The following is a 25,535-nucleotide window of genomic DNA, read 5'->3' as shown; positions in this document are numbered from 1 at the left end:
TTAGGCTGTGCCTAACTCTAAGCCTTAATCCAATTTAAAGTTTTGAGTTGTATACAAATTCACCCTCTCTACAGTTGTCATTGGCTATAGAGACCAAAACAGTTCCCCTTTGAGAGGTGGTCAACAGGCCTCGTTTGTGTGGTGAAACACTGTTAAATATACCAAGAGAGGCCAGGAGTGCATTAATACATGTATTTACTTGACAGCACATTTTCAGACTGTACTTAAGAAATCACAGAATAGTTTCCGATGATATTTTGTTTAAACACACGTTAAGCCTCCCTGCCATGTATTTTTAACCCCAGTGCCGTGTGTCTGGCTCTTTTTTTTGTTTCTCACTTATGCAGCTGAAAGTGTCTTTGAGAGGGTCCAGGTCCAGAGATAAATAGGATGAGTCACAAGATGACTAATGGGATGAATAAGGAGAACATATACTTGTCACACAAAAGGATGATTAGGCAACCGAAGGGAACTGTTCTGTCTCCCTTCCTGTTCACCTTGTACACCACTGACTTCCAGTACAACTCTGTGTCATGCCATCTGCAGAAGTTCTCTGTTGACTCTGCAGTGGTCGGGTGTATAAGGGATGGACGGGAGGAGGAGTGCAGGGCAGTAGTGGAGGACTTTGTGGAGTGGGCCGGTAGAAATCACCTGCGTCTGAACGTGACCAAGACCAGAGAGATGGTGGTCGACTTCAGGAGGAAGACGACGGCTCCACAACCGCTGAGAGTTCTGGGAGAGGATGTGGACATGGAGGAGTACAAGTACCTGGGTGTCTCCATCGACAGCAGACTGAACTGGAAGAACAACATCAACGCTGTGTACAAGAAGGGGATGAGTCGACTCTTCTTCTTGAGGAAACACCGTTGTTGCTGCTGTTGGTGATCTTGTGCTCTTTTGTTTATTTTATTTTAATTATTTTTTTCCTACTTAGTTAATTCAATATAATTCTATTCAGTGTATATGCTGTGCATTTTTATTACTTTGTTTCTTAAATTGAATAGGTCCTGCTCTGTTATTTTATTATATTGTATATAGTGTGCATTTTCCATACCCAATATTTTATTTTATTGTGTAACCCTGTTTGCTGCTGCCACAGACAAATTTCCCCTTGGGGATGAATAAAGTACATTTCTATTCTATTCTCTATTCTAATCATCCGCTTTTCATTTACCTTAATGAAACACTGGGTATGTTCACCTCTATGAGGGTCACAAATAGGACGAGAGTCTCAGCTAAATTGGCTGCAACCGCCACTCAAATCAGGAAGAAGGACAAATAAGTCTGGTTGTTGATTTAAGAACAAACGCAAACGTATTTATCTATAAAACACGGGGCAACGTCCCAGTAGGTCCACCGTTTGTCCACAAGAGGGCGCAAGAGGACCGTTTCTTGTCAAAGAGTTTGTACACTCCGGTACAGTAGGTGGCGGTATGCACCTGTACAAGTTGGTTGCGACCCGCCAATCAAATTTAAAGAAGAAGAAGGCTCGTGCACGTGCTGCCGCCAATCGTGCGCGTGCTCGTGCGTCACTGTCACTGGCGTGCCGCCTTGCCAGACAGCTACAGCCCAGCTCGCGGCATGTGGAGCTGGACGAGGGGGTGCGTCCGTTTGACCAGCATCGATATCAGCGACGCTCGTCGACAGTCGGGGACGAGTCTTCAGCACGGTGGTGGTGCTGTCCGTGGTTCGGTGACGGGCTCCTCTGGACAGCGAGGGAGATAATGAGAATAGTGCATTTAGTCTCTACTTGTAGGTACAGCGCAGCAGAGGAAGGGACGTCTCTCCACAAGGTAAGCAGCGACGACGGAACATTAGTGTCTCTACTACACTGTTTACTCTTCACTCACTGGACAGTAATTAGCCCTGGAAACACATGGACGTGAGTGGCCACAGAGTACTTGTCGCCTGAATGTCTTGTATTTTGTCCTTTTTGTGTTTTTCCAACTTGCGTAATCCTCTACAAACCAGTATCCGGAGCCATACCTCACGTTATTATTGCGTGGACAGCTCTGGATGTCGATGGTCTCCCATTGTGCACGTGATTTATATAAATGGAGATGTATGCTGGTGTTTTTTGTTTATAGGAACCGAATCATTTTACTGTAAGAGTAGATTGCGAGGCTATCTTCTGTGGTAAGATCGAGCGCTTCTCTCGGGGGATTTCTGATTTTGCATCACTCTTCATGGGCTCTCCAGAATTTAAATAGCATATAAACTCCGGCTAGGATTGCGAGATATGTGTCCACGATGGGATCCGCCTATCTGTCCTCTGTTTTCTGGTTACCCACTCTCATCAAACAGCGTGTGTTTGTGAGATCCCTCTCTGTGTTTTCAGTCTTGAACATCCTTAAGTTCCGCATTTTATCTCATGAACGTAGGCTGCAAGTGTGAGACAAGTGTCAGAATCAGGAACTGTACTTGTGATCGAGATAATGCATTTAATGCTAAAAGGAAACACGGTCCTCGTCACTGGAGCGAGCAGGATTTCACCCAACACAACCCACAGATGCTCCAGCGTCCAAACAGTCAGTAACTGGTCTGTGTCTGTGTCTGTGTGTGTGTGTGTGTGTGTGTGTGTGTGTGTGTGTGTGTGTGTGTGTGTGTGTGTGTGTGTGTGTGTGTGTGTGTGTGTGTGTGTGTGTGTGTGTGTGTGTCATGCGTGGTCCCCCTTTTGAAAGGTTAACTTGGCACAGTCATTAATTGGTGTGCCTCATCATTGTTTGTGCCTGCATCGGGAAGGAGACAGATTTGTGTTTGTTTGTGTGCATACATGTCTGCAGTCCAATGCGTCTGGGTGCACAGGATCTAATCACAAGTCAGTCCACAAAAGATGTGCACAATGATGAGTAGTATTGTCTCTTAGCTGCACACGCCCACAAGCATGGAACATTTTGTATCTTTATTTTATTGTTCCTATGTTCAGCCTTCAGGGTGTGACACTCTTGCTTGTGGTTTGAGGAGGAAGCTCCACGCCGGAAAGGTGACAGCACTGTTGCTGTGCTTTAGTGTGATGCATGTGACAGGGCCGTCATCCGCCCGTCCCTCAGCATCGCGTTCCTCCTGCATCGTGTACCGCTCTCTGCTCCGCGGCCCTGCTGGTGTCAGATGGTTTGATTTGTGATCTGAGAGATCAAGTCCCAATGAGTTGCCACATCAAAGAAAAGCCTTGAAAAAGTTTTGCTTTGCTGGAGGAGTTTGACTTTTATAAAAATGTGTGTGATTTTAACAGTAATTTGTAGAAGGCTTTCAGGGACTTGAACAATGATCCGACTGCCCTCGCTGATGCCAACAGGATGTGAGCCACGTGTGAGGCAGAGCATGTGAGCCATTATTTAGTGTGTATGCCTGTGAATGGGCCTCAGTCAGCAGCGTACTCTCAGTTTGTGAATACGTTTTTTTCTTCTTCATTTTCATAATGTAAATCACCACTTATCTCACTGCACGATGCATCAAAAGCATTGGCATCTATTCATTTCCTGGATGAAAGCATTGCAGCGGTATTGTAAATGATATGTTGAGGTTTAGTTTGGTTAACAAAACTGCTCAATTCAATATGATTGAATAGTTTTATCCTTATCAGACCAAATTTGACTTTCATGTGTGGTTCTCTCGTAACTCTCCAACAAGCCGCCTTCATTGTATTCTATTGTGACAATATGATTTCGGTGGAGAGGGTTCAATGACCTTTTTGTCTGCCTGAATAGGGGCTTTATGATATGCCCGGTGTCACAAAACGCACCAGATACCGAAGCCTTTTGCCAACATTAACAAGACAGAGGGGCTTTAGCCCTGCTGTGTGACTCATGAAATGTCTTCTCAGAGGTTCAGTGTTATCTTTCCAGATGTCTTGTCTTGGAGGTATGGCATTTCCATATCTCTTCTTCTTTTGGTCGGGGTCACAAGGTGCTGGAGCGTATCGCAGCACAGACTGGCTGATAGTCAGGGGTACACGTGGACAGGCTGTCACACTCACACCTACGTGCTATTTTCAGTTCCAGTTCCACAAACCTGCGTGTGTGGACCGTGGGATCAGCCCTGCTCGCTAACATGAAGTGATCATCACACTGCATTGATTTGGGCTGTAGAGTGAGCCTCTGCTGGAGCTAGTGCATGAGCTGAAACCGTCTATAAATTAGCTAAATCTATTCCCAACACACTATCATTCGTAAAATTAAGGTCACACTACTGTTGAGACTGAAGATGGTCACTCGGGCTGCAAACAGACCCACCACTGAGGAGATGAGTAATGGCTCTATGGGATAATAGCCCGTATAGTTGTTTGTTTTGTGGCATTTGTATGAAGGCTAAATTAGGCTGATTTGGAATTCCCCCTCTATTATTGTCTCTGCTTTGTCTCTCTTTTAGATGCCATTTCAGATTGTTTTTTACGCCGTATATTTAACCTCCTTCTGTTGTTGAATCACGGCGAAATTACAATTTCCCTCCAGTGTTCCATAATCCTGTGTGTCTGTGCTTGTACACATCATTTGAGCACAAAAACTATGATAACCAAACAACCAGCATGTGTGCATCAGTGAGCCTAGCTTGATTTCTGCTGCGCTCTTGACTGGCGTTCAGCAGGTGTTGTTGACCTTTTTGAATTATTGGCTCAGTTGCTGTGATGTGGTGCGTTGCAGCAGATCTCATGTTGTCTGGAGCTGGTTGACCGTGCGGCGTTGGCATCTCGGTGCCGTGAAGGACGTTAGTCCTGCTGGAGGAAGTTTTTAAGGATGTTTTTGAAAATGGCCGTTGAGTTAAAAGCTGGAATTTCAAAATAACTTGACAGTAAGTGGGAGAGACTGCATAACTTTCCTAAATAGCGTGTATTTCCACCCGTGCATTATAGGTTGTTCAACCTCATATTCAAATGTTAGTTTAGAACGTAACAGTGCTTGTTTGTAAAGTAAAGCACCAGTTATTTAAACTAGATGAGAGTGTTTCCTCTGGCTTCACAGATGGTTTTAGGACTCTTATGAATCCTTTGCAAGCAAGAGGATCCATTTATAAGAGTTTGGCTTTCTCGGCCCCGTCATGCGGTTTTGTGTTTATGAATCCTGTTCCCTTGACATTCCTGTCCTCCTCATACCATCCCCTTTGAAAATGTGCTGCCACCCTGGGAAACTAGGCTTCTCTGGCTGGCCTGAGACTCCAGCGGCTCAAACTTTGTGTGGTGATTGTTATATTTAGACGCGGCAGTAAGGACCAGAGACAGTTCTCAGGCCGGGTCAGATGCAGGGTGAGGTGATAGAGAGCTCTCCTTCCTCAGATTCCCACTTGTTATTTCCTTTTGTTAAGATTGGGGGGGGAGGTTGGTTAGTTTGGGATGGTGAGTGTTTTTGGCCGATCTGTGTTGTATGTGCTCAGCTTTGGGGGAGAAACGATAAGGCAGAGCGACAGTGGTAATGCAGAGTGGAGCAGGACAGAAAAGCCCATTGGGGACAAAAAGCTATTCTCAGCCATGTGCTTAGTTTCCCCGGGTCCCTGTGCTCTGGATGTTTCACCCATGGGGTCACGCAGTCCCTGTTTCTATGCATAAACACAAATCTTACAGCGTACAAATGAATCGGAGGGAGACGGAGGAAAAAGAGGCTCAGACAGCAAGAAAGACGTGGACTCTCTTGTGAAGGAGACGTAGTGTCTGGCCATCAAGGCTGCCCAGTTGTCTTCTCTCATTGGCCTAATTTGGTATCCTTTCCTAAGTGGATTTTCTAGTTCATATGGTGTCGGTGGTTGCTTCAACCCAGTCGAGAGTAGATTAGGTGAGCTCACTGTTTGCCATGCTTTGCCGTGAGTCGATAGCCGCTATGTTAAATTCCTGAGAGGAACCACAGGGGCGAGGGTGAACAATTGTCCATTGTCCATGCACCGTCACACCTGCAGAGCACATGTTTGGCAGCATGGACCTTAAACATTTGCATCCTTCTACTGTCTGCAGGATGATGGAATTGAAGTGTCTGGGTTATTTTTACATACACGTGTCATTCGCTGTATGTGTCATGATTGATCATTGTGGGCAACATGCTTGAAGATGGCAAACAAGGTAAAACCTGCTCTGTGTTTTTTATACCAGTTATTCACACTTGTGTATTGTTACTCAAGCGGACAGTGATCCAGGTTTGTCAGTTTAACTGTGTCTCTGAAGTTCCATCTGGACTCCATACCTCCCTTTAAAGGAAGAGCGAGCTGTTGAACATCTACCAGCCTGCTTAGATTTCCTGCGGGCGACTTCGTTCTGCTCTTAGTCTCAGAGGGGCTCCCTTTTTATAACATCCATTTGTTTTCAGCTGCCAAATGAGCGTTGTGTTTAGAGGAAATTAACAAAAGATCTGTTGAGGGTGAACATGACTGCAGTCTGTGGCTGGAATATGTAAACCAGGACAGGAGGTACTTTATCAGCAAGAAAAGACATCTGATATATTTCCCCAGCTACCGTGCCCCTGCTGAAAATAGAAAGAAACACCTTTTTGAGCGATCCCCATTTCTCTCTCTCTCTCTTTCTCTCTCGTTCTCTCTCGTTCTCTCTCTTTCTCTCTCTCTCTCTCTCTCTCTCTCTCTCTCTCTCTCTCTCTCTCTCTCGCTCTCTCTCTCTCTCTCTCATTAAAACTGAAGCTCTGAAGCCATCTGGGACTTCAGACTTCTTCATGTGGAAATTAGAGCCATGTGGTCGCTTGTAGGCCTCGTTCCTTTTTCTGAGCTGGAAAGATATGCGTGTTCTCCACAATCACCACCAGCCTACAGCATTAATGCAATGTAACACACAGAGTGCATTACAAAGCAGTCTTTGAAGTTCATTGCAGTGAATTGTGTTAGTAATTACTGAAATGATTACAACACGGTTGCAAAAGTACGACATTTAATGTGTTTTATGACATCTTAAGATGGGTTATATGGGATATATATACACATATGACAATGTGCAAACGGAAACATAGACATCATGGGATTTAGGTGTACTGGAGACAAACAGAAAAGGACTGAATTACATTAATGGGTGGCATGTGATAAGGTTTTCTGTCTGTCGTCTGTTCGACTACAAGAAAGCCCTTGAATAATCAACATCAGATGGTGTTGTCGTAGTTGCCGATGGTATTTTGCCGGGTGGTAGTTTCAGTTACTCTCCTCGTGTGCAGGGCAGTAATCCATGGTGATGCATGACACGCATGCACGGTATGGGAGTAGCTTCTGCTCGGTGAGGTTAACCAGGTTGAATGAGTGCATGGCCTGAGCTGGTCTGATCTCAGAGCCAGAGCGTCGTTTGGCTGACCACGCAGCATTGCCGAATCATTCCGTGGTGAAATGAACCAAACATCTGTCGTCTTCTCCTTCGTCACGCCATCAGCAGTTTGGGAAGCGGGTCGGAGTGCCAACCACAAAGACGCTCTGTGGTGAACGTGATCAAAATCTTAAAATGACCGAGATAAATCGGTTCCTTTGGGTTCTAATGCAAAACCTGTAAGTGGGAGGAAGACCAGAACTTATTTCTGTTTGACTCTCCACACCCTGAAGTAGTTTCAGCTCAAGATGTCTGCCCGCTGATACACAGCCACGTATACACACCCCTCACTCTCAGTCCAGTGGAGCTCACTCTACGCGGAGGTTCCACAGTCGAGTACTGCCAGACTCTTCCTAATCTCGGGCTGTCATTCAGATTTTTGCTCTTGTATAATCCTCTGCCTTAACTCTCGGACTGCTGCTCAGATTAAGATTGATCATGTGCCAAAAGAGAGATGATTATGGAACAAGGAAATGTAGAAGTTTATGTAAAAGAGGACATGTTTTTGACTTTATTACCACCGTGAAATTGAGTAGAGAGTAAGCAAACACAGCTGAATGTATTTCAGTGAGACATACTAGCAAGCCTACTTTGCTTTAAAACAGGAATAAATGGCCTTTGGGGTTTCCATGTTTCCTCCTTAAAAGTCTTTTGCAATAAATTGACTTGTCCTAGTTATTCTGACTCATGAAAGTCTTACGTATTTCTGGCTTTCTCTGTGAAACTTGAGGCCATGTGGGTCACAGCAGGACTGAACACATCGGGAAGATGCGACACATTTCGAGGCCGGACCGTTCTGTGATGAATCAGTAAAGGAGGTTCTGACTGCCGCATCTCTGCCAAACACCACGGATTCAGAGCGCTGTGCAAGCTGTGTGTGGTTACAACAGTGCTCTGAAAATTTATATACGCAAGCTAGATTTAGAGCGCCATGTCATAACAGGAAATGATGTCACGTAGACTGCAGGCTCAAAGTATTGTATCCTGTAAGCAAGCAGGTTATCAAAATTTAGCCACAGAGGGGTTTTTTCACTGCACATTAATTGTGCATTAGCCATCTGCAGCTGTGGCTCACGATCCGCTTTCTCACCACCTCGGCCTCACGCCGCCTACACTTTGAGAGGCGTGGAAGGATTGCTGTGTTTTAACATAGAAGATGTGAACACCTGTGTTGTCCCTGGACTCATCTGAAATGTTCAGCTTGTCTACGATTTAAAAGCTGTAACTAATTTACACCTTAAATTAATCTCTTTCTTGCTATATTTGTCTTCAGGACTGTATTTGTAAGATCTCTCTCCCGCTCAGGAACCTTCTCTGCTGCTTACTCCCTTTTTATCTCCCGCTTCCATCAGTTTCACACCCCGATCCCCACTGCAACTTTTCTCAGCCACTTTTCTTAGAAATAGCTGTTCAAAGGAAATTTCTTTGCACCAACCACAGGATGTAAGGCCCTTGATGGCTCGCCCAATGAGGGGCCTCAGCTGTGTTGGTGACTCACAAGCAAAATACCAGCAGTGTCGATGTGAACTGACCACCTTTGGGCATTACTCACATCTTTCTTGCTGACTGTAAGTCTGGATCATTTGATGTTTTGTCTGTAAAAGGGTTTTCCTTGGATGGAGACTCATTTTGTTGTCAGACTCTCGTCACAGTTCTTATTGAACCTGTTGTAAAAGGAGTGCCGGTCACCGGTTTCCTTTTCTTCCTGACCCCAACACAATACTATCAGCAGTCTGGAGACTCAACACAGGAAGTAAACAGCTGGAAGCTGAAGATGAAGCACAACAGTCCGCGAACACTCGTGATTGAAAACGCTTCACAACACCCCACGTGCAGCTTGTATGAAAAACCTCTCTTTCAGAATCACGTGACTCACTTGAAGGCCCCTCCAGAGCCTTCAAGTGAGTCACGTTATGCTTAGTTATGTCTCACAACTCTTGGTACTCATGTATGTTTGACTTCATCTGTGAAATAGGAATTGTAGCTGGGGAAAGAAAATGATGGTTTGGCCTTTAGAAGTATTTATAATCTGTATGTCTTCAAATAATCAGCGGCCGCAAGGAGTTCAACACAACGTTTCACATCTATGTAACGTTTCTGTTATTGAGACATCACTTTGATGCTTAACACTTCCAACTCCTGATATTCACCCCATTTCTACTTTGAAGCCGAGTGACTTGTGTAAAGTACTACTCGACAGACATTTCCCCTGATCAGAGGACATAGACGAGGTTAGAGCATGTTGATGGTGCCACCTTGCAGCTGTTTTATATGCTGACGCCTAGGAAAACCTGAACTAGTTTTGACCTGAGATGAACAAAGAAAAAGGGAATTGTAAAAAGGAAAGCATAGAACAGCGGAGGCCATTTTCTTGGTGGTGTGGTTACACTAGCCACCTGTTCGACGAGACGCTCAGCTGTTGTTTTGAAGGAGAACACTGGATGCTCAGCTTCTGGGGGTCAGATTTCTATGGCGTAAATGACTTGGCACCTGATGAAAAGGATAAAGTAAAGCTTCAGTTGCACCTTCTCACTCCCTGTGCACTCTGCTTATCTATTTTCTTCTTCACACCTTTTTGTATAAAATGAAATTCCCACCCTCAGTGTAGTTAAAGAGAGAGTTTATAGCTATAATATCTGACCCAAAACACAAATGATTCTTAAACAAACTTCATCTTGAAATGTGATGCCCAACGACAGTCAGTTGGCCCACTGTGCTGGCACCACGGTGTACATTATGTTGTGGAAATCGCCCATCGTCGTGGTCGGCACAAGGGTCTGTGTGTGAGGCGGCAGGTGCCACACACACCTGTTGCTGCGAGGCGTTTCAGACACGCATAGCGCCTGAGGGCTCAGCTGGCTACTCGTGTTGTCAGACGTCAGTGAAAGTATTCCTCAGTCATGGCATTTGTTGCAGCGGGCTCTTCTGTGGAGTTTTCCTTTAAAGCCTGAGACCTTTTCAAACAGAAGTCACTGAATGGTTCTGAAATACATCTTTTGTTTTGGAGTGTCACAACTGGCAATTCATTTAGTTGATTATATTTTATTTCACGTGTTGTAGATCGTCCTACAAATGTAACTTTCGTTTATATTGTCTTAACTTCGTCACCTGTCCCGCATTTAAGGTGTCAGCGTTATGACAAAGGCTTTGTTGGGTTTTGTATCCGTTTCTTTTATCTCCACATAAATGCCATATTTCTTCATATCCAAACTTCACTCTGAGATGCTGGTCTGGCAAATGAGCGGAGAGGCTGTTCGTTCTTGGGGGATTATTCAGCCCTGACAACTGCTAAACAGCCGAGCCCGCTGCCAGAGCTCATCAAGCTCCAGGCAGGCTTAGAGGGTCGGGCAGGGGGGGGGGGGGGGGGTTATGCTGTGAGACAGTGGTGGGAGGGGGGCTCCAGGACCATCAGAGTTCTGGTCTCATCAAGGACTCTGGCCTCAGTTGTCCACTTCTCTGTCTCTTTCCTCATGGGCTCAGCTCAGTCTGTCTCTTTCTTGCCTCTGTATTGTATTATGAGCCGCTAACAATCCGGATGTTCACACCCACATGTTATAGAAACAGAGTCCCATGGACATGACTGTGTCACCCTTCATTATGCATGCCTTATATCACCCACTGGCCTACGATGCCTGCTTGCGATTAACACTCAAATGGTCTTGGAATAACACACGTGTCCATATCGACATGCTTTCTTTATCTCTTTATGTATGTTTTCCATTAGTTTGAGGTAAAAAGGGATTATGAATCATAAAGTAATGCACCTGTCTGAGTCTGGAAACACACCAGAGGACTGTTGGGTTGTTTTACACAGTATATCTGCGTTTCAAGATCAAGGAGGGGAAAACGGTTCAGATTGTTTGATATTGTGAGAGGGTCGATCTAAATCGTTCTGTTTCACTCGCAGTCTGACTTGAGCTAAAACAAAAATCTGAAATTTGGAAAATGAGGAACAGACTATTATTAATATCCCTAAACAGCCAATGACAGTCACACAACATATCAACAACAAAATCTAACATGAGTTTTCACGTTTTGAAGTATTTTGCTTCTGTATGCTGTTTGAAACCACTTTGACATGAATTGTATTAAATCTTCTTTTTTGTTTTCTTTTTCAACCACTGCTTGCTAACCGAGAGACTCAACGTCTGCATCCTTTTAAGGGGCATACAATACACTGACTGTTTCCTCCAAAAAGAATCATGTTCAGTGCATCACTACTTATAACTTCACACTGTGACCTCGAGCTGAGGTCTAGCGTTTTGTCGGCTGAAGCTCTGGGCACAACCCCAACAGGAAGTTGCTCCAGCACGCTGCGTACCATGTCTACTTTTAAAGGAGCAGCAATTTGTATGATTTGTCAGATGAGTTTCTGTTCTTTTTGGGCTTTGGTGAGTAAGATAGTTAGTAATAATGAGCTGATCTGATGGTGAGAGGTATGGGAAGGAGAGCATTGTGTGGTCTTTTTCATCTCAGGGGATAAGATGACGTCACTGTACCCACCACTAGCATGGGGGGGGGGGGGATTCACACAGGTCAGAGCCCCTTCAGGACCTGTTTAACAATGCTGAGTGTTCTTCAGTAACACGGGAATCCTTCCAGCTTAGCACTGATCTGTAATTGTTCTGCACTCTCATCTTTACAAACTCAAGTATCTCAAAGTATCTTTTGCGACCGTTATCAGTCCAGTACGTGATCATGTCTTCATCGTCCACACCAACGACCAGCAGTAACTCACCGAACTACAATGTCTTATAAACGCACATACTCGCACAATGTCTCATTGAAACGCTTTATGCCAATTCTGATCATTATGAATGCCATTTTTGTTTGCCTGCTTCTAGATTTTGACATGAAGAAGGACATAGAGACATTGATAGCAGAGGAACGCATTGACATCATCTCTAAATATGACAAGGTAAGTGTGTGCACAGGAATACCAGCACCTAACTACGACAAATATTTATGATAATCGAAAATAATGCCATTTCTTTGGGACTGATTTCAACCACTGCCAAAGTTGAGGCGCAGATGGTGCAACACAGCTCATGAAAGTCTTCATAAAGATCTAAAAACAGTAAAGCCATGATTCTTTGGAACATAATATTTCCTCCAACAAGGGCAGTAAAGGTGCATCTACGTAACGCATCAAAACAGGGGAGTAGATGGTCTGAGTAGATTCAACACCAACAGGAAATGGGATTACTAGGAATGACTTTGAAGTGACTCATTAGGAGAAGGACACGAGAACCACACGTGAAAGATGAGACAAAAAACAAAGTGTTTAGTGTAGTTTCGATGACAGAAAGTACGTTGTCACTGCTTACCCAGCAGTTCAATCTATTCCAGTTGTTCTGTTTCATAGTTTGTTTGCCTTGCACCATCGTAAGTCACCCCTAACCGTTGCGATAACAGGAGTGATGGTATGTGGTTGTTTCAGGGCAGACAGGAGGGTGTCCGCATTGACCCATGGGAGGATGCTGACTACAGCATCTATAAGGTTACCGACCGCTTCGGCTTCCTGCAGTAAGTCACCCGACTCAATGCTCTGCCCGCTTCCTCGCAGTCGTTTCAACTCGAGGAGAACACCTTTGTTTGTATATAGATATCATCTGTCCCTCTTCCTCCTTTTCTCTTATCTTTCTCACATTTTGCTGCTGCACTGTATCAGTGCCAACCTCCGGTGATCCTCTCAATGTCCATACTTCTAATACGTGCTGTGTGTCTCTGCTTCTCCGCTCCAGTGAGAAAGAGCTGCCGACACCCAGTGCGCTTGAAGAGAAGGTATCTATTTTTAACCTGCGTAGCAAGTTCACATTGTGACGCATTGATGCCCTTTTCGAAATAATGTTGGACCACATGTATGTTTGTCTTTCCTCTCACCAGCAAAAGCATCATGAGATCGAGCGAGTGGAGAAATGGCTGAAGATGGTGAAGAAGTGGGACAAGTACAGGAACAGTGAAAAGGTGTGTAACTCCATACTGGTGAGTACACCAACATGCTGTTTCAATTTAGCCCTCTCTTCCCTTTTTCTTCCGACTCAACTATTTGATGTATTATTTCCGCTTCTGTTAATAATCTGTTTTCCATTCTCCTTTTAACCCCAGCGTATTCCCTTATCCCCCTCCGCGCTGGTCTAGACAGTTAAAGGAAGCACACAAGTGCCCGTGATGGGTCCTTGTTGTTCCGGAGAGCTAACAAGGCTCTCTGCCTCTCTCTTCTAGTTGTTGTGGCCTCTTTGTGTTTAGAGAGTCCCCCATTCACGTCTGTTCGTATGTCACATGTGTTTCAGTTGGTGAAGCGTGTATATAAAGGCATCCCCCTGCAGCTGAGAGGCCAGGCCTGGGCCTTGCTTTTGGACATAGAAAAAGTCAAACAAGATAACGTCGGAAAATATGAGGTATGACTCTTAAAAAGGACAATTCCTGTGACATTCTGATTTGCTTTTAGAACCAATTTTTCAATTATTTTTTTTCCTCCAGAGAATGAAGCTGCAGGCTCGTAACTTCTCCACAGAGATCAAACAGATCGACCTGGACGTCAACAGAACCTTCAGGAACCACATCATGTTCATGGACCGCTTTGGAGTCAAGTGAGTTCTTAGCTTCACTTACCAGAAAGCTTGTTACTGCGGATCACATACAGCTACTTGTATTAGCTATTCGACCTTTAGCCTGTAAAATCATTGACACAGTTTAGCTTTCATAACAATTGCCTTGAACCCCGTTTGTGTCTCCAAGGTTCTTGTTTATATTTTCTTTCTCACCTCTCATGTTCAGGTTTACCCTTACGTTTCTGCAGAGTGTGACCTTGGGCTTACATTTTGTGGCAGCCCCGCCACACACACACACACACACACACACACACACACACGCACGCACTCAACCAAAGCGGTGGTTTCCTCCTTTGTGTTTTATTAGCCTTCCTGTCAGTGCATGAAGCCCCACAGGAAATGGTATTCATACAGAAATGTGCACCGACATCAAGTGTCCATGTACATAATCACACTGCCCACATCGATATAATGCTAATATGTTAAAGATATAGATTAAACATACATTAAATGAGCCTCCCAACAGAGTTGTGGGAGACGATGGTGATCTGAAGGCAACTGGTTTGTCCTTGTCGGATTAATTCAGACCGACTGCGAGGCAGAGTGCTCTTTGTAATGTACTTCCCCCTTCAATTCAAAGCCAGCGAGTCCAATCGGACCAAAACAACGCTCGGTCCTGCTTTGCTGCTCACTCCGAGACACTGACAGCTATTTGAAGCGGCCTTTCCCGTCTCTACGACGTGTATTTACCGTAGAGGCTTGGAGGGGAGGCATCCTCTCTCGTCTACATTATATTTGTTAATGCCACTTCTCAACTGAAATACACACGCACACACTTATACAAATGCTACCAGGATGATACGATGCAGACAGGCTTCCTCAGCCTTCCCTGAGATATTTGCAGCTGTCTGTGCTGATTGATGGAGTTCATTTGGGGATGAGGTGGTTTCATGTGGTTTCATTATTCATGTGGCCTCCGGGAATTTAAATGGAATAAACTCCGCCGCACTCCGACACACTGTTTTGATGTGCTCTATTGTTGCTTAGGAACCACTTCCTCATTTTTAACTGGTGGTTTCTCTGTTCCCTCTAGGCAGCAGGCCCTGTTCCACGTACTAGCAGCTTACTCTGTCTACAACACGGTAAAAGTGTGTGTGTGTGTGTGTGTGTGTGTGCGTGCGCAGAAGTGAAGTTGTATGCCTAGGTGTGTGTTACGTAACATGGAGGAATCTTGTGCACACTGGCTGTGAAGCAAAAGCAGCACGTCAGTGGTGCAACAGTTCATAAAGTGCGTTAGTTTAGATCGAGCAGAGAAAAGCCCGAGCACACTAAACCCATCTGTTCTTGTTTATAGCCGTTGGTGAGATCTTTTATTCACGAGTGTGGTGCTGCCTGTACAGCAACGCAGTGTAACAGCCAGACCACCAGTGAGCGCGCATAAGTCAGCACTCGCATCATGAGGCCAAGTTCTCCTTTTGACATTATCATTTAACAGGCCAGGAACGAGAGCCTGGTTTTCTTGATTTAAGATACACTGTCAAAAACGACAGACATGTTCCACCTCAAGTACTGATATGTCATAATAGCCAAAACGAGGCAGTTTCATCCTTTTTATTTGTAATCTTAACAGTCTTTGCTGTCCAGTAGTCTGAAATGCAGTTGTGGATGCTGAGGTTAGACATGATGATGAGTACTTGCATCTACTTTAAAGTCCTTCTGTACTCTCTCCACCACAAGCCAGAGTTAGTCTCCGTTGGGTGAAATCTAGCTTTTACAACCAAGTGAGAATTCTCCGTGTCAACACATGCTTACTAAAATACAGTAAATGCTTGTGTCATAACGTATGCATGTGGATTAATCTGTATACGATAATTCTCATGTAAGCACAGATTGCTGCCGTCTGGTAGGGACAGAAACATTACCATGCAAAGAGAGCTTTGTGTACAGTACATTACATCTCCCCGCACACGAACACAGTCCAGGTCTGCTTTTCGGATTGGGCTCTGTCGTCGGTTCCTGTGCGGTGGAGGTGTTTGAGCCAGAGGAAACAGGCATGTTCCCTTTTTTTTCTCTTCTCTTTTCCCCTCTTCACACACTGCTCAGGAGAAACTGGGTCAGTAGAAGAGAGAGACAGAGGGGGGGGGGGGCGGTTTGTCCTTTTGCCTCTGAGATGATAGGGAAGAATGCAGAGAATGTGTAGTTTAACCTCAGAGTAACCGTGACTATATTTACTGTATTTCCTTGAAAGGATACTTTGGAATCTCCATTTCTGGCTGCACAATAAATCAGCCTTAATATGGACAAATACCGAGTGTGTGTCTAGTTTTGTGTATCTGTGCTTGCCACGTGTGACGTGTTTAGCGTAAATCATTGAATCATTGTGGAGTCAAATTGGCGCTAATTCAAATTGAAGACATGACATTACTGAGAATGTATTTTGGGTAAATATTTGAACAGCCTCTGGCAAAAGTGTTTATGACACTGTAGCTGCATGGACAGTAGGTCATCGTGTGCGGTGTATCCACACACATCCACAGTCTGGCTTCAGACCACATCAGTCATTCAGGTGCGCTCATGTCTCTGCGTGCGTGCGCGTGTGTGTGTGTGTGTGTGTGTGCGTGTGTGTGTGCGTGCGTGTGTGTGTGTGTGTGTGTGTGTGTGTGTGTGTGTGTGTGTGTGTGTGTGTGCATCATGCTCTATTAAATTATGAATAATTCCTCTTATTTGCCCACCCTGTTAAATCGGACCTGTCTCTGCTCATGTGTCCCCCAGGAGGTGAGCTACTGCCAGGGGATGAGTCAGATCGCTGCCATTTTGCTCATGTACCTGAATGAGGAAGAGGCCTTCTGGGCTCTGTCCCAGCTCCTCACTAACAGCAAGCATGCCATGCACGGTGAGGGACAGACGCGAACAAACCAGAGCATTCGACATATCCAATATAATAAACTCTTCTCATTGAAAAGGACAAAAATGTGTGAGAGTTAATAATCAAGTTGTTTTTTTTACTGTGCTAGGGTTCTTCATCCCAGGATTTCCCAAGCTGTATCGTTTCCAGGCCCACTATGAGCTGATCCTCTCCAAGATGCTGCCAAAGCTGAAGAAACACCTGGTAAGTTAAAGTACATCTGTACGACTCGCGCTGTCTGTCCATGCGAGAGACGTGGGGCTGAGGTCGTGGGCTGCAGTCACTTTATTCGGCTCATCATTTTGAATAGAAGGCCAGGAGTCTGAACTGGGAACAGATTATGTGGAGTGCCGTCCCATAGAGACTGATCCTCATTCATTCTTGCCCCACAGGACAAGGAGCAGATGACAACAGGAATCTACACCACCAAATGGTTTTTGCAGTGCTTCATTGATAGAGTGAGTATTTTGACTCGCAACAGAATGCAAACTGCATGAATCTTCCTCCCTGTACATATCTAGTGCCAGAGATATTTTGCATTGAAACCCATTAATCAGTATAGTCTTTTGACCACGGGACTACATCTGGTGTTTTTTTTTAATCTGCTGCTGTGTGTCTTACATAACAGACCCCGTTCACCCTCACCCTGCGTTTATGGGACATCTACATGATGGAGGGAGAGAAGACGCTAACTGCCATGGCTTATACAACCCTCAAGTTACACAAGAGTGAGTATGAGGACGACTACGTTGTCTCTCGTGCCGTGCGGCGCTGAGCAAGTCAAACCAGTTTAATGCCCAGATGCAGCCATGGCTGCTGTTGCTATACCAGCGAGTGTTACATCGCATGCTGCCTCTCGCTTGGCTGCCTCCTAACTGGCTTACATAACGCAAGTGGGCAGTTGCCATGGAGAAGAATCAAAAGCTGACTTTTCATTGGACGCCTGCACGAGCATCGCCTCGGCACAGTTGCATTCTTTTGACGGGCCACTTCTTCACTTTGTGTCTTAAAGTTAGGCCTGTGTTGAAGTCTTTTCTACAATATAATTGCGATTCATGGTTCATATCAGAGAGATTACTCGTAGACCAGCGTCACCCATTCCATGAGTTAACTTTCTGTGTCCAATCAGAGCGCCTGCAGAAGCTTCCATTGGAGGACCTGAGGGAGTTTCTCCAGGAGCAGGTAGCCGTTTCTTTCTTCCTGCCTGATGACGTGGTGGTTGAACATTTACAGGATGCTATGTCTGAACTCCGCAGTAAAAAGCTGGACCAACCTCCTGCAGGTGCAGTTGTTTTCTTTTTATTCTTTTATCGGGATGAAGCTACATTTACAAGCTAAAGTAACACGTTTCCCTTTGTTGATATATTCCCGATCTTCCTTTTCTTTTTTTTTAGCCAAGTCAGACGAGCAGCCAAAGAAACCTCTGGGTCAGGAGAGACCAGTTCTCCTTCTGCCTCTGCAGCCTGACTCTCCTCTGGAGGTCAAGGTGAATCTGCAACCCAATGCAGAGGCCCAGCAAGCAGTCAGCATCACCCTACACCAGACCCCTTTGCCCGCGGAGCCCCAGGACTCGAGAGCTCCTTCTCTGTCTTCACCCGACCCGGTTGTAGTCCACACACAGGGAACACCTACTTTGAGGCCTTGCAGAGCACCTCCGTTACCTCCAAAAGCACACAAACCCTGCGCTGAGGTCAGACTGGACAGGGATGTAAAGGAGTCTCTTCCAGAGGTTAGCCAGACCGAAGATGTCGGAAAACAGGAAGGCCAGCCTGGAGACCCTGAGACCCAGGAAGAGCCGATGGATTGGCCTCCACCTTATGAGCCCCCTGGTTTGGAAGCTCTTGCTGTGCAGACGGAGGAGGAGTTGGACCTTCCAGTGCTGCCACCTCCACCTTTCTTTGACACTGAGCAGAATGACCAAAGGAGTCTGGATGGTGGGTCACCCTGCCTGGGCACTGGGACGGGCTCAGAGATCCAGCAGTGCTCTCCTTCTCCTCGCTCAGCCTCACCACTGGCCACTCAAATGAAGCCATCGCCAAAACCACCCCCAAAACCACCCACGTCTCTTCATCTCGCACGGAAAGAAACTCCTCCCCCAAAGCCTCCCTCTCACCGTGCCTTCGCCACATCCTCCTCCTCTCCCAGACTTCCTCCCCCTAAGCCAACCAAGTTCCCGGTCTCTCTCTATGTGCCGGTGCCCACCGGAGACCGACGACCCTCCAACACCTCCCAGTACGACAACCTTTCTGAGGCGGATGAAGACGACCGCTTCCTGGAGAGGCTGCTGGGCTCCACGCCTGAGGAAATTCCCAGCATGCACAGCATTGCCCCACGCCTCACCTGCAGAGACTATGCCGCTGCTCTCCACCCTCTGCCTCCACGTCCTGTGTTCATCCCTCCCTCGCCCTCTCCTATTCCTCCCTCGCTGTGCGCTCTCCCCAGTTTGCCTCAGGAGCCAGAATATGAAGGAGAGGACAGCTGGGTGGTGGACTCCATCATCCCCCCTCCTCCAGACAATTTCGCTGACAGATTCTCTCCCTACCAGTGTGGTGCTGCCAGCTGCTCAGACACGCACAGAGCCACCTCACCCGGTTACTCTAAGCCTTTCTCCAGGGGCCCCAGGGACCGTTCTGCTTTCCCAGCACCACTGTTGTACACCGGGTCTCCCCCAGGCCACTCTAGGCCCTCAGCACAGTCAGCAGTAGGAGTGCCCTTGGTCCAATCCAGCCCAGACTTTTGCCGGATTCCTCCAGGTGGTCAGCAACTGCCCAAATCAGTGACCTTTTAAAGTGCCCACGTATTTTTCCAAGCGTCACCGACTACGCCAATATGATTCAAACTGTCTGTTGATGCTTGATTAGTTTTCAAAGCCATTCAAGAGGTGAAAGGCCAGTAGCTTGCGCGTGTGTGTGAGAGAGACTGAAAGGACTCTTTCCATTGCTATGTACAGATGCATGTGATACTCGCACCTTTTTTTTGGTAAACTTTTCTAAGTGTCAAACTTGTGTTTCAAACTGCTGTCTGTTACCGTTTGCTGCACAAAAGGGTGAGTGTGTTTACGCACCACCTCTCGTTCCACCGCTTCATCTCCAGTTAGTTCCAACAGAAGTGTCTAAACCTGATGTCAGTGCCCTGAGGCTGTCGACACGAGGACTTTTCAGGCTGCAGAGTAAGGTCATCTTTGCTGAAGCACCCAAAGCCTCTACATTTATACTGCTGTTATGGTCAACTGTGAGCAGGCTTAAGCATCTTAACAGCATATCAAACTGAAATGGGTTCTTACTGTATCTTAAGGTCAATACTTGATTCAACCAACACAGTTTGCATGCTGACTTTTAAAGAAGTGCTAAATGTGTGACCACCAGCAACAGGAAAGACATGGTGCAATATGTCACTGGTGGAGATAAGTGACATTCACATGAAGCCCGCTCACTTATTTTCTTCTATTTCAAAGAAATGTTTTTTGTATCAGTGTGTCTGACACTTGATTTGGCAGCAATAATGTTCTGTTTCCATGTATATATTCATTAATATGGTGTAACTATAAGACTTAACAGGAGGATTTCATGAATGTGACATTGTCAGCATGGAGCTACAGTAAACATCCCGCCCACAATATGTATTAAGCGTAGCGCCATCTGGTGGTCAGAAGTGTTAAAGACCAGCAGTAACTGACTTCAGGCTCTAAAGTGAAGTCCTGGTATTCAAGCGCACGTCCAGTGACGAGGCTTTTGGGAAGACTCGTCCTGACCGTGACGTAAATGCTTCCTATGATGCCTATTTATGATTGTGTACATAGTAAGCTAGACTTAAAAATAAAAAGACAGACCCTGTATTACACTGCTCTATACTGTCACAGAGCAGAAAAGAATAATTCATATGCACAGGTGTGTTTCAGCGATTGCAAAGACTTTGGTGCTCAGAGCTAAAGATCTTAAGAAATGGAAGTTGAGCCATAACATACTGTACAAGGACCTCTTACTCAAACATTTATATTGTTACGTTATATACTCTGTCTTAACATCGCTTTTGTAATTCTCTAAGTATTCAGTTGATTTCTAATGGAGTTCCAGGTTACTGCTAAAAAATATTTTTCATCTTAAGACGTGATGTTAACAGATGTTTTACGGTTTGTTCATGAACTTTTGTCTTTCTGCTGCGATTCTTACCCAAGAACTTGACTCTCGACCTGCACACGTCTGTCTGGCTTGCAGGAGTATCGAGTCATGTGACCCGACCAACTGTACATCACCGCTCCTTTTTGTGAAGCTGGCTGACATCAGTGATGCTGGAGCTCAGACCAAAGCTTGTGTACACTTATGCAACTACTTATTTGAGTTTTATAAAGAGATGAACCGTAGTTGTCCGTTGTCTTCTCTTTCCCACAGAGACGATCCACATCTGGTTTCAGATATTTATTGCACACCCACAACATCGTATCGTCTTACTGTACATATTAGAGGTTCTAGCAGTGCAAAGTATTTTACACAAAGTAGGCAAAAAAGAGGAACGGCACTTCAAATATGAATGCGTTTGAAATGTTGATTGCTTCAAATGTGGAAACAGCGCTAAGACAACAAATAAGGCCATTCAAATATACGAGCTGTATTTCATCAATGAGTCCACCCCAGCACCTGAATATAACATACATGCCACGCACCCTGATATTTCTCTCCAAAGGAATGGATCAGTACAAAAGTAAGGATGATTACGTCCTCTTTGGTAAATGTAGTTCTGACAAAAATATTTCAAAACAAGCATCGGTATTCGTTAGATGCTTTTGCATACAATTCCATGGCTTTCCAAAAATATAATATATATCGTGCATTCATAAAACATGTTTCTGAAGTACCCACATTTTATACACTGTAGCCAACGAGAATATACCAACAAATCTCATGATTAAAGGATATGGATTTATGACCATGATTTTATGCATAACTTAAATTCTAGTGTTCAGAACAGGCACAGTCCAGCTGCAGTGTGTGTGTGTGTGTTGACTCGAACAGTCAACAAGCAGCTGCTGTCTCCCAAACTGGGAATACAATCCCATCCTTCATATCCTAAGCTGACCCATGAGGTCAGAGAGGGAGGTGACACTTTCTCTCAGCTTGGAGTCTTCTTCCGGCCCCAGTGACACTCCGGCCAAGCGCGTGGAACCGTTTGATCCCATGATGCACGGCAAGCTGAGGAACACCTCTGCACCGATGCCACCCCAGCCCTAAAGCAAACGGAGAGCTCAGATGATCCTGTAACACCTATCGTCAAATCACCTGAATTTACGCAAAATGTGCAAGAACCAGTTCATTCGATGTTGTAAGCATTGTCTTAACACCCTAAAATAAAAAAAGTTGCTAATGGATGACAACTTCACTTCAGTGTCGAGCACGGATGCATCTGACTTCAATGGGTATTGAATGAAGTAAAACAGCACACATAACGCTTGTGTGAGGATGAGGCTTTTGTTGATACGAGACCGTTGGTGGTTCTACCTGAGCCAGGGTGCAGACGGAGTGGGTCTTCATCTTATCCGTCAGGACACTGTTTGTGATGTCAGCGATGGACAGACCCACAGACCACGACCGCTGTCCTCGAGTCTTCATCATCTCAAACGCTCTACGAGCACAGAAAAAAACATAATACATTTGAGACGCACGATCACAGAGAGGTACCTGCATCGCTACATTTTCTAACCCCCCCCCCCCCCCCAAAAAAACTTTCAACAGCACCTGTGTCCACAATTTCAAATGAACACGCATTTTAAATCATACTAATTCGTGCCAGTACCTGTCTAACAATGGTTTGGTCGACTTGGATCCCGCTGCGATCTCTGGCTGCACACTGGAGCTCAGCCCAGTGTTACTCATCACAGCAACTGCAAGACAACAACATGGACAAGCTCAATCTTGTGTGTCATTTAATGAAGGGCCTTTACAAACGACATTAGCAGGTAGTGTAGCGTTGGTGGTTATAGAAACCAACACAAAACAAATAGAAGATGATCCAAACAACGGCCGCGAATTAAAAGAGGAAGTGGGAGGGGAATGAAGAGGATTCGTGTGATGACATTTAATGCAACACAAGGCCTTCACCGAACTATTGCGTTGATCTTTTCTGGCTCACCTTTGTTGTCTGAAAGCTCTCCGATGACCCAGGCCGGTCTGTGAGTGTTCAGGTTTATATCCAGGATGTGACTGAGTCGCTCCGAGTCCAGGTTACACCCTGCTCCGATCACCCGTGTCGGGGGCAAACCACTCTGCCTCCAGGCGACGTGGGTCATGACGTCCACTGGAATGTGACAGGAAAGACAACAGAGTTGACGATACCAAGAAAAAGGTTCAGGAGCAACGAGGCCCATTCCTCAGAGGGCGTGCGTGTCTCTCTTTTGTCCCGACACCAACCTGGTTGTGAGGCGATGAGCATGACCGTGTTGGGGCTGAAACGTGCAAGATTTGGGATGATTCCTCTGTACAGGTCCACGTTAGTCTGGACCACGCTCGCGTACGACTGCTCGCTGCTCCATGAATTTGCGGTCACGACGACGACCCGGGAGCCCGCAGAGGCTGACAGATCTGACAAAGGATAATCATCATTAGTTAAGACACGTCTGACAGCCTCGTAGGAAAAATAGGCGGCGCTTAAAAAGCTTTGTTGATGAATTCCCGACGGAAGCGTCGTTTTCTGTTTGTCCTTCTGACAAAGTTCCGGGTGAGCTACAGAGCAGCAGCTGGTTGGGATTCACTGCTTGATGTCATAGAGGAGAGTCATCGAGGACAGTCTCCCTCAGCACAACGCCGGTCTGCTTTCATCAGTGATGACTCAGCCACGAGGCTCGTCTGACATGACGGTGCAGAAAGTGACGTACCTCTGGAAACCTCCACCTGGGGCAAACGGAAAATCTCTAGATCGGTGCTGCCGCCCTTTGTCGAACTTTCAGAGACGTCGATGAAAACGAGTTGGTCCACTTTACACTGGGTGAAGATGAGAAGAAAGAAAATTCCGCCGTCAACAAAATAATTTGACGTGCTAATCTAAGACTGTGAATACACGACATGTGAAGTAGAATCGCGGACACATGCCTTTGATAAAATGCTCATCACCGACGCCATTCCTAAATCTCCTCCCCCGATAACTGAGACTTTGTTGTTCGGCTGATCAAGACGTCGGCTTCCACCTGAAACACACACGAGTTCAGCTCAACAATAGCACACAATTATCAGATTTGTGATCATGAACAGCCAAGCCGCATATCAGATGAATCACCGTCGTTGATCTGTATGTTAGAAACAAAAGCCAGGAGCTCGTCTTTGTTGTCCGCTGTGGACTTCGAGGACAGTGGAGGATCCTCCTCAAACTTGGCAGCCATCTCAGCCAGAAGACCCACCACGGATGACTTGGGCTGTGACAGAGCAAGACAAGATGAGGACACCTCAGAACCTCTTCCGTCCAATTTTACATTTCACCAATAAAGTGTAAGCTCTTACATAATCCCAGTTGTGCAGACCCGGCAGGTGAATCCGTCCTCCCCCATCAACATGTTTGCCCTCTCTGATGACCATGTTAGGGGTCGGTCTCAGGAGGCATATGGGAGGAGTGAAGGGGAACGAGTCCATCAACCACAGCTGAATGGGGAAGTTGTAGGAGCGACCTTAAGATAAGAGACGCCGGCATCAGCGCAGGATAATGACTTCACACAGACATGATCGTCCCTTTCTCCCAAACAGAGTAGTGGACCATCCTAGTGTCAAGAGGTCAGACTTACCTCCATACGGGACCGGGATGTTACCAACTAATCTCACAAGATCTTTTTGGGTGCCATCACTAAATGCTGAAAAGGACGATATGAAACAGTTTTCAGTGAGGAAATATATGTGACGAATGTGGAGGTTCACAAAAGATTCATTTTATTTCCAATTAAAACTCACTGTATGTGCCTGTGGACGGTACCATGCCAGGGTAGATTTGATAGATCTTCTGCAGCTCCTCAACCGCAACATCACGGAATTTGTACTAATATCCAGGAGTAACAACAAATATACTATATGAATGTTTGTATACGTGTTTATATGCATAACTCACTTTTATTTACCTTTCAGATTCAGCCCATCCATTTATAACCTCTTCGATTGATTTATTCTTTTTTTTTACTGTTCAGCTTTTATTTCGATTCAAAGTCAAAAATTAAGATCCATCACTTAATCAAGGCTCAACAATGTCATGTAGGTCCACACTCGTGAGGGGTTGAGTGGATCATTCAGGATGTTGTTTTTAAGCTGCTTATAGAAACTTTAACAGCCGTGATCAAAGGGGTAGGATGACAACGGGAAGTAACTTCAATGGGCAAAATTATCCTGTTACTACTTATGTAATAACTTTATGAGACAAACAGCGCAGAGCAGCGATTTTGTATTCATTATGCCTCCACATCACTGGGGTTGTTTTGAGAAAATATAATATAAGTAGCAGTTTGTTTACGTCTGGCATTGTGTCATAGACTCGTGGTGTAAAGTAAGTCGAGCTGGTTGAGCCAGTCTAAAAGGCTGACAGCAGCGTATATGGACTAGCTGCTATGCTACAGCCGGCATCGATGTGTCGACAGAGTGAGTCTCACACGCTGTTCAGAGCTGCTCGTTGGTGAGTCACTAACCTTGGAGAGGATCCGCTGTATTTTCTCTGAACGGAGGTCCATCTATTGAAGCACAACAAAAACACCAAGCGTCTTTCTGATGATAGTCTCTTGACGTATGACTTCAACTTTAGCTGTTCAAAATAAACTTCCGCAAACTTTCAGGAGTAGCTA

At 45.5% G+C, this 25,535-nt stretch overlaps 2 protein-coding genes across 3 annotated transcripts; one reads left to right on the top strand and one right to left on the bottom strand.

Moving 5' to 3' along the window:
* Positions 1 to 1,574: 1,574 nt before the first annotated feature.
* On the top strand, positions 1,575 to 21,087 carry LOC306797065 (uncharacterized protein). 2 transcript variants are annotated; one of them, XM_079296247.1, is made up of 14 exons: positions 1,575 to 1,793; positions 12,121 to 12,194; positions 12,717 to 12,802; positions 13,021 to 13,060; positions 13,163 to 13,243; positions 13,570 to 13,677; positions 13,760 to 13,869; positions 14,924 to 14,972; positions 16,603 to 16,723; positions 16,845 to 16,939; positions 17,128 to 17,193; positions 17,364 to 17,463; positions 17,865 to 18,017; positions 18,130 to 21,087. In XM_079296247.1, exons 2-14 carry the CDS (start codon positions 12,129 to 12,131, stop codon positions 19,521 to 19,523), a joined length of 2,469 nt encoding a protein of 822 aa, XP_079152373.1. In that variant the 5' UTR covers positions 1,575 to 1,793; positions 12,121 to 12,128; the 3' UTR covers positions 19,524 to 21,087. The 2 variants fall into 2 exon arrangements, with proteins under 2 accessions (XP_079152373.1, XP_079152372.1); XM_079296246.1 differs by having other exon boundaries at positions 13,163 to 13,261.
* Positions 21,088 to 21,583: 496 nt separating this feature from the next.
* On the bottom strand, positions 21,584 to 25,514 carry uevld (UEV and lactate/malate dehyrogenase domains). The gene is made up of 12 exons (XM_079266955.1): positions 25,383 to 25,514; positions 24,661 to 24,745; positions 24,498 to 24,563; positions 24,220 to 24,383; positions 23,999 to 24,134; positions 23,815 to 23,909; positions 23,601 to 23,706; positions 23,137 to 23,307; positions 22,859 to 23,023; positions 22,523 to 22,610; positions 22,228 to 22,351; positions 21,584 to 21,956 (listed from the first exon to the last, which is right to left on the bottom strand). Exons 1-12 carry the CDS (start codon positions 25,422 to 25,424, stop codon positions 21,792 to 21,794), a joined length of 1,407 nt encoding a protein of 468 aa, XP_079123081.1. The 5' UTR covers positions 25,425 to 25,514; the 3' UTR covers positions 21,584 to 21,791.
* Positions 25,515 to 25,535: the final 21 nt, after the last annotated feature.

Source organism: Melanostigma gelatinosum (assembly GCF_949748355.1).
Source record: "Melanostigma gelatinosum genome assembly, chromosome: 1".
In the NCBI taxonomy this organism is placed as follows: domain Eukaryota; kingdom Metazoa; phylum Chordata; class Actinopteri; order Perciformes; family Zoarcidae; genus Melanostigma; species Melanostigma gelatinosum.
This window is presented reverse-complemented; position numbering and strand designations above follow the sequence as displayed.